Consider the following 9514-nt stretch of genomic DNA (forward strand, 5'->3'; position numbering starts at 1 on the left):
TTGAAAGAGTAGAGATATGTCTCGATCCCCACACAAACCTTAGTATTATTGTACATAAACACGTATACATAATCCAAGTATCATTATACCCCCGGCTGCCACAAGCCTGGATTCATGATTTCTAATCACAAAGCCCACTCCACCTCTGTCTCCATCACCAGTGAAACTGCCATCGAAGTTAACCTTGAAAAGACCAGAAGGTGAGGGCTCCCAAGAGACCAGAATGATCCCTCGATTACTTAATGCAAACATCTTAGGCATTATCAACTTGTTATAATTAAATCAAATACCATAAGTGTTATTTGACGTTGACACAAAGAGGAACAAATATAAGGAGCAATACATAAGTGAAACAAAAATAATAAAAGCAAATAGGCTAATTTTAATACTTAGCATATATTTGCCGACAAAGTATATTTAAATTCTTCTGGTGAAAAGAAACCATTACGTCAGAACACGTTATAAACATAAAAGAAGTTTTAAATTATTTACGACAAAACTCAACGATAAATATGAAATATTTGCTAGAGGTTTGAAAGAGTAGAGATATGTCTCGATCCCCACACAAACCTTAGTATTATTGTACATAAACACGTATACATAATCCAAGTATCATTATACCCCCGGCTGCCACAAGCCTGGATTCATGATTTCTAATCACAAAGCCCACTCCACCTCTGTCTCCATCACCAGTGAAACTGCCATCGAAGTTAACCTTGAAAAGACCAGAAGGTGAGGGCTCCCAAGAGACCAGAATGATCCTGGGCGCTACATAAGCTAAATAGGAGCTCCAAATGTTCCTGGCCGACCTAGACCTTGATACAATAATAGTACTGGTGATCTCTGTTGCATGAAGTAAAGTTCTATCTGCCACTATCCTCAGGTGCACTTTTCTGCCCTCAAAAATCTGGATGTATCTGTCCAGCCATATGTGATAGAACACATATGTGCACCTGATACCCCACTCCAGAGTGCTTGGTCACCGCCGAGCTTCCTTCAGCTGGTCTAGGAATTTCTCTATCGAAGCCACCTCTTGTGATGAATCTATGACCCAACCCCACACCTGATTTGCATGGGGGCACCCAAATAGTACATGACTGATGATCTCCTCCTCACCGGGACATCCCTCACATGCTGAAGTGTCATGCACCCCCCGCCTTGCCAGCACACTTCTCGTTGGCAAGCAGCCCCTGTGAGGACCCATGCGGGTGCATGTTTAGTCCCACATCAGTTATTTGCTGGGTAGATCTTGGGTACTTATATAGAATCAAAGAACCCAAATAATACCTTTCGGCTAGCCATTTTGGGTAAGGTCCTAGGTTGTTACAAATGATATCAAAGCGGACCCAGCTTATAACCTATATGGACTAAGAGACACTGCAACATAGATCTATTGGGGCTAACCACGAGCAAATCGTGGTGCTTGTGATTAGATTTAAATGAATTTGAACTCTTAGCCTGACGAGTACGTTAAGGCTTAAACGAACGGAGTATGTGAGGGCCCATGCGGGCGTGTGTTTAGTCCCACATCAGTTATTCGTTGGATAGACCTTGGGTACTTATATAGGATCAAGGAACCCAAATAATATCTTTCAGCTAGCTATTTTAGGTGAGGTCCTATTTTGTTACAGCTCCAACTATCTTTCAAAGATAAAAGGCGACATAGGGATGAATACGAAGCCTTCAGATCCACCCACCATCCATTCGACAGGCTGACCCCTCGCTGACCAGGGCTTGTAGGTCACGGGCACCCACTTCGTCCCTCCAGTCGCACTCCACACCCTCTTGTCCCTGGTTTCCCCAGTAGGAATTGGTAAGGCCAAAACCCTCTCCGTCAGCTGCTCCTCAAAAGCTCTGCACACTCGATCCACATCCAATCTTTGATAGGGCCAAAACTCTCTCCGCTAGCTGCTCCCCAAAAGCTCTGCACACTCGATCCGTATCCCATCTTCTCTCCCCAGGTGCGAGCTGGTCACATACTTCTTTCTGCTAGGCACTCTGGGTCAAATATGGTGGGCCACTGCCCGAGAGGCAGCTCAGCATCAACATCTCGGCCATCCCCAATGACCCATCTAATCCAAAGGAGCACCATCGGAGTACGGGTGCAGATCTCTCTCCAGATGGAGCAGCGGCACCTAGTGCGAAAGACCGACCCAACCACCCGCTCCCCATACTTTGCCCTCATCAGCATGCACCATAGGCTCTCGGGATCTAGAAGGTACCTAGCCACATGTCTCGTCACCATGATCTCTAGCCTAGCTATCAGGGAATGAACTCTCAGACCTTCCCATCCAGTTGGCTGACAAATCATGTCCCACGCGAGGAGGTGAGTGCTGCGTCCTCCCTCTTCTCGCCTCTCCCAAATGAAGCTTCTGAACATCTACTCTAGAGACCTCAAGGGTACCATCAGAATAATAGCGTTAGATAATAAATAAACTGGGTCGAGCTAAGGACCGACCTGACAAGGGTAATCCTCTCCATTATCGATAAGGCGACCGCTTGCCACCCCTCCATCCTGTGCCTAATGTTATGCTCGATGGCTGAGCAGTCCCCTCATCGCAGTCGCGGACTAGTGATCAAAACTCTCAAATATCTCAAAGTGTTCCCCTGCTCTCCCATGCCCAGGATCTCCATGATAGTTCTTTTTAGTCGTAGCTTCATCTTCGGGCTAAAACAAATCACAGATTTAGCCAGATTTGCTTTTGGCCCGAAAGCCTCACAATACGACCAGAATCTCCCGTAGCATCTGTACCGAATGTCTTGTAGCTTGAGCCAACAATAAGCAGTCATCAGCAAATAGCAAGTGGGAGATCTGGACCAACCTCTCCACCAATTTATAGGCCTCCAGCGACTGAACCTCAGTAGCCTGGACAATACATCTGCCAAATGATACATAAGAGAGGCAATAGCGGACATCCCTACCACAATCCTACCGCAGACTCAAAGAACAGTGATGGTATGCTATTCATTAGGATGGCAAAGGAAGGAGTCCGGATGCACCCCAAAATCCATCTAATCCACCGCTGGTGAAAACTGAAGCTCTCTAAGGATTGTGCCAGGAAGCTTCAGTTTATCGTGTCATAGACTCCTTCCATATCAAGCTTGATGCCCATCAAGCTCCTCCTTCCAGCCGCTTTTTGAAGATCGGCCATGAACTCTTGGGCTATCAGCAGATTGTCGAAGATGTTGCGCCCCCCAAAAACGCCCCTTGCTCAGGGCAGATGAGCCTTGGTAGAAGTCTCCCTACTCTTCTCACTATAATATTTGTAACTATCTTGTATAAGGTAATGCATAAGCTAATCAGATAATAGTAGCTCCATTGTGACGCATCTTGTCTTTTTGGAATCAGAGTGATGAAGATCTACTTTCACTCACATGGCATGCTGGCCAAAATGAAAAACTGTTGAACAACCTTAGTTATATCTTTCCTGATAATGTGCCAATATCTCTTGAAAAATACTAGAGGATAAACATCCGAGCCCGGTGCCTTCTCCTTAGCTAGCAACCAGAGTGCCTTCTGGATCTTCGTACTTGATACTGGCCAAATCAACTCTGCGTTCTTCTTCTTTGTCACCCTCAACACTGGTGCATGAGTTGTGGGTGATCCCCTACCACCCGACATGACTGTCCATCTGGATTTGAAGACTGCACTAGCACACTCCTAATAGCCTCAAGGTCCTCCATCATCTGCCCACTACTCTTACTGATGCTGCTAATTCTGTTTCTCTACTAGCAAATGACCGTCGATTGGTGGAAGAACTTGGTATTCCTGTCTTCCTTCCATAACCCATTGAATCCTCGACTTCTGGCTCCATAGGATTTTTTGTTGCCGAAGAAGTGAGTTGTGCATAGCTAAACAGGCTCTAAATTGTCCTTACTCCTCCTCCGTCAAGCCCCCCCTCCTCCCACTCCTAGAGGTGAGCAATTGAAACCTCAATCTTCTCAAGCCTTCTGAAGATGTTCCCCACCTCTACCCGATTCCACTTCTTAAGTCGGCGTTTGATCAACTCCAACTTCCCAGTCACCCTATACATCTCATTTCCCTGCACGGTCATCTGCCAAGCCTCTCTTACAACCTCCCACGACCAGGGGTAGGAAAGCCAAATCTTCTCAAAACAGAAAAGGCTACCCGTGATGTATGAAATGCCCGTTTCAGCACATACAAAAAAAGGGCTAAAAAAAGGGCACACAATCTAGGTACTCACCATAATAGGACAGTGGTCCAAAGCTATCCACGGTAGATGAGACACCCAAAAGTCCGACCAGTGCTGAATCCATTCTGCCGTGGCAAACACTCGGTCAATCTGCTTCCATACTCTCGCTTGGCCCCGTCTGTTATTGCACCAGATAGATCTCGTCCCGATGAATCCCAAATTAATCAGTCTATTCGCGGCAATGAACTCCTAAAATTTTCTGACTTCTATCTTACATGAAAATGCCATACCATTTATTTATTCAACTATCTTTCAACTACATTTAGCAAATTTTAAATGTAAAATATAGTATAAAATTCCAATTTTGATTCTACTTTGAAATACTAATTACCATAAATGTACTTTTTGCAGTTAGGTCCCAAAACATGATGGAATTTTATTACATTCTTTTTATCATAAAGTAACGGACCAGATCAACGAGCTTATTATTCTCAAAGAATTCCACTCCACTATCCCAGTGGTTTGATGGACCGTGGGGACGGGATCGGGCTCAGCAACATATCGCGGTCGCAGTACGAGGCGATAAACCGGTCCCGGTTCGGTCTAGACTTCTCTCGATCTCTTATCCCACGATCCCTCGAGAAACCCGAGTTTGCTTATTAGGGTTCCACTTCGTCGCCTCTTCCCCTTTTATTTTAGGAGCGCCAGCGATAGCCGCGGTCGATCCGGGCCGCCTCTCTTCCCAATTTCTTTGGCAGATTCTTCTTGACCCTGGGGAGCGATGATCGGCGCCATCCTCCCCCTCCCCGCCCCGCCCTCCGATGGCAATCTCGGCCCTATTCCCCCTGCCCAACTCCCCGACGAGAAGAACGATGACGAGAAAGCTAAAGAAGACCAACCCGCCGCCGCTCCGGCGCCGGCGGTGGCGACCCACACGAGGACCATCGGCATCATCCACCCTCCCCCTGACATCCGGATGATCATCGAAAAGACGGCCACTTTCGTCGCCAAGAACGGCCCCGAGTTCGAGAAGCGCATCCTCGCCAACAACGCCGGCAACGCCAAGTTCAACTTCCTCATCCCCTCCGATCCCTACCACGCCTACTACCAGCACCGCGTCTCCGAATTCCGCTCCCAGCTTCAATCCTCCCAACAACCCGCCGCCGGCGCCGACTCCTCCCAGCAGCAGCAACCGCAGCCGCCCCCTCCCCCCGATTCTTCCGCCCCCGCCGTACCCTCTGGCGATTCTGCCGCCAAGCCCGACCCCGCCGCCCCGTTCCGCATCCCCCCTCGGAAGGTCCTCGAGCCGCCCGAGGCCGAGCAGTACACCGTCCGGCTCCCCGAGGGGATCACCGGGGAGGAGCTCGACATCATCAAGCTCACCGCCCAGTTCGTCGCCCGGAACGGGAAGGGCTTCTTGAATAATCTCTCGAATCGGGAGGCCACCAACCCGCAGTTCCACTTCCTGCGGCCCACCCACAGCATGTTCACCTTCTTCACCGCGCTCACGGACGCCTACTCCAAGGTGCTCATGCCGCCCAAGGGGGTCGCGGAGAAGCTGCGGAACGGCGTGACCGACATGACCACGGTGCTCGAGCGGTGCCTGCACCGCCTCGAGTGGGAGCGGTCCCAGGAGCAGGCGAGGCAGAAGGCCGAGGACGAGATCGAGCAGGAGAGGCTGCATATGGCGATGATCGACTGGCATGATTTCGTCGTGGTGGAGACCATCGAGTTCGCTGACGACGAGGATGAAGAGCTGCCGGTGCCGATGACACTGGAGGACGTTATCAGGAGGAGCAAGATGTCAGCTTTGGACGATCAAGTGCCGATGGAGACCGTCGAGCCAGGAAAGGAGGTGGAGATGGAGATGGACGAGGAGGAGGTCCAGCTTGTAGAAGAAGGCATGAGGGCGGCGAGACTGGATGAGAATGGCGAGGTTGAGAACAAGAGCAAAGCAGAGGCGGCTCCTGCAGATGAACCGGAGCCTCCAATGAGGATAGTAAAGAACTGGAAGCGGCCAGAGGAGAGGATCCCTGCCGAAAGAGACGCGACCAAGTTTGTCATCTCCCCGATCACCGGCGAGCTGATTCCAATTAATGAGATGGCCGAGCACATGCGAATCTCGCTCATAGATCCCAAGTACAAGGAGCAGAAGGAGAGGATGATGGCAAAGATCCGGGAGACGACCCTTGCTGCCGATGATGAGATCTCTAGGAACATCGTGGGGCTCGCTCGAACCCGTCCTGATATCTTTGGGACCACGGAGGAAGAAGTCTCGAATGCTGTTAAGGCGGAGATCGCGAAGAAGAAAGATGAACAGCCGAAGCAGGTCATATGGGACGGGCACTCCAGTAGCATTGGCCGCACTGCGACTCAAGCCTTCTCCCAGAGTTTTTCCGGCGAGGAACAAGCGGATGCTAACAATAATGATGATGAGAGGACTCTTCCGGGCCCTGCTCCTCCTCCTCCGAAGCCCGGCGTACCATCAGTGCGTCCTCTCCCGCCACCACCGGGATTGGTTCTGAATATTCCTCGTTTCCCTCCAAATGCAGCCCCTTATTCTTCCGCCGGCGCCGCCAGTGGAGGTATGTTTGCCCCGCCGCCAAGGCCTGGAATTGTCCCCATGATTTCATCTGTGAGGCCTCCAGCTCCATCAATGCCTATGACTTCAACCCAGCAGCCTGTTATGATGAGCCGGCCACCATCCATTCCTGTACCACCACCACCCGGATCACAGTTCACTCCCTTGGTGGCTCCCCGACCATATATGCCCATGCCGCCACCTAACATGCCAATGGTCCTGCCGCCGCCTCTTCCACAAGGGTTGCCGCCACCACCTCCTCCCGAGGAAGCTCCTCCACCGCTACCTGATGAGCCGGAGCCAAAGAGACAGAGGACTGATGATGTTTCACTCGTACCAGAGGATCAATTCCTTGCTCAGCATCCGGTAATGCCTATTATGATCTTGAACATTTCCTGTTGTTATATGCTTCTTTTTTCTTCAAGATTTTAGTCTTGTATTTATTTTAATCATTCAATGGATTGACTAATGATTACAGGGTAAACAACTAATCTACCTATTACTTTTGTAGGGACCTGTTCGCATTTCTGTATCTGTTCCCAATGTTGATGAAGGAAACTTGAAAGGCCAGATGCTGGAGATCATGATCCAGTCTTTGTCTGAGACTGTTGGCAGTCTCAAGGAGAAGATTGCTGGGGAGATTCAACTTCCTGCTAATAAGCAGAAATTGAGCAGCCGAGCAGGATTTCTGAAGGACAATCTTACTCTTGCTTATTACAACATTGGCGCTGGAGAGACACTAACTCTTGCTCTAAGGGAGCGTGGTGGGAGAAAGAAATGATCTCTCCTTTTGTTGCATTGGAAGGTTACCATGGAAACGTTTTCAGGATGAGACTTTTGCTTTCAGGAGGTGGATATTAAAACTTACCTAGGTTAGTAACTGATGAAATTTCCTGATTCTTAGTGCAGATGTGCAATTAGGTTGTGATCTTTTCTGATGTGTTATTGCAGAATGCCATGTCTTCCTCCAGAGTGCAAGGCGGCCATGGCATTATCTATTGCTATTTTGTACTTATGGTGTCCACTACTCTCATTTCTCTCTCTTTTGTAACTGGTGCATTTCTTGTGTATGTTTTACAACTATAAATGATATTAAGGGTCTATTGAATATTTTTTAAGTCAATGCCTTCTATGTCCTGTATAATTTCAATTCTACTGCATGGTCCAGAGGTTCTACTTTCCATAGGGCAGTTTCTAAAAGGTTGGTTATATTATTCTTTATGTTATAAAGGTTGATGATGCTTATTATACATGCAATGCCTTTTACACCATATTCAGCAGTTCCCATGTAGGACCGATTGGGTTACAGGTAGTATTCTTTTTTCTTTTCTTTTCTTTTCTTTTTTTAGGTTTAAACCAAGGATTGCCGAATCGGTACCGAATGTTGTACTGGTCGACATCCGATTCGGTTCGGTACCGGTTTGGAACCAAGCCCATACCAAGAGAATACCGGCTGGAGCTGAAAAAAACAGAAAGAGAGCGAGCGGGGGAGGGACGGAGAAGGAGCACTGCATATGCTTGTGGGGGGCTAGAGCCCGCGGGGGCGCAGTGGAGGCCGAGCCCGCGGCCGCGTTCCCTGTTTTACTTAAAAATTTTCAAATTTTTTTTCCTCCGCCGCGCTCCTACGACCTCTACCGGCCCGTTGCAGCCCTTCACAGGTATCCGCGGCGCTCCTTTCTTCCTCCCCCGCTTGCTTTCTCTTTCTCTTCGCCTTCTCTGGCTTTGGTAGCGAACCGGTTTTAAAATCAGAACAATACTTCTAGACCACTGGTACAGTTCAGAACGGACGGAACCGTCCGGTTTGGGATGGTGTGCCGTATGGTTTGGAACAAGTTTTGAACCGTTAAATAAATTTATGTGTAGAGTCTGCAGCATGCACACAGGTTTTGATGTCTCGCCAAGCAGTTTTAAGACTCCACTGTATATGTTAGCTTCATGCCTTAAGATGGACTCATAATCTGATTATGTTTATGTGAGTTTGAGAGATATTCTGAGAGCATTTTAAACTAGCTCTCAACATAAAGTTGTTGCTTCATGAAATAGTATCAGGTTTTTGACCGAAGCAATGAGTGCAAGGAAGGAGCCTGGCATAAATCTTAATAGGCTGTTCCATCCTTCTAAGCGTTTATGTATTCCCATTTGGGACGAAGTAATTGCATCTAAACATAAGTTTATTGGATGGGATGATTACCTACCCAGTCATGGAGCCTCTCCAATATGGTGAGCTATTTGTTTAGGAGCTAAGTGGATTAAAGAGCATATTTGTAGTGGAAAGAGAATTAACATTCTGAAGGATCCATGGATATCGAGCACTTCTTCCCCTTCTTCAGTTCAACAACCAGAGTCTCCTTCATCTTTGCCTACTTCGGATACTCATAAAACTCCATGGAAAACTAGAGTACATGCCTCAAATTTTAAGAAAAATGAATATATTATTAGAGAAGAAGAAGACATGAAATTACTTGAACTTGAATATGAAGCTTCCGAGGATCCATCACCATTGTAGAGAAACAAGAGCAAAAAGAAAGCAATTGACATGAATGAAGATTGGGATTATTCTTCTATTGCTTATTGTTATACTTCTACTATTGTTGATCAGCTAGAACTCACTTCATATAATGATGCCGAGGGCATTGGTGTTTGGGAGGATGCTATGAAAGAAGAGATTTCAGCTCTTAAGAAGAATGAGACATAAGATTTAGTTCCTTAGTGGTATTTCTCCTATTTCTTGTAAGTAGGTTTATAAGGTAAAAAAAAAAAGAGTGATGGCTTTATTGAG

General features: G+C 47.7%; 1 protein-coding gene across 2 annotated transcripts; it reads left to right on the forward strand.

Moving 5' to 3' along the window:
• Positions 1-4821: 4821 nt before the first annotated feature.
• LOC103714453 (probable splicing factor 3A subunit 1) lies at positions 4822-7858 on the forward strand. Of its 2 annotated transcripts, XR_605223.4 has the most exons (3): positions 4822-7101; positions 7247-7607; positions 7687-7858. XR_605223.4 is itself a non-coding variant. In XM_008801705.4 (2 exons), exons 1-2 carry the CDS (start codon positions 4936-4938, stop codon positions 7514-7516), a joined length of 2436 nt encoding a protein of 811 aa, XP_008799927.2. In that variant the 5' UTR covers positions 4822-4935; the 3' UTR covers positions 7517-7858. The 2 variants fall into 2 exon arrangements, 1 of the variants encoding a protein (XP_008799927.2); XM_008801705.4 differs by having other exon boundaries at positions 7247-7858.
• Positions 7859-9514: the final 1656 nt, after the last annotated feature.

Source organism: Phoenix dactylifera, chromosome 11 (assembly GCF_009389715.1).
Source record: "Phoenix dactylifera cultivar Barhee BC4 chromosome 11, palm_55x_up_171113_PBpolish2nd_filt_p, whole genome shotgun sequence".
NCBI lineage: Eukaryota > Viridiplantae > Streptophyta > Magnoliopsida > Arecales > Arecaceae > Phoenix > Phoenix dactylifera.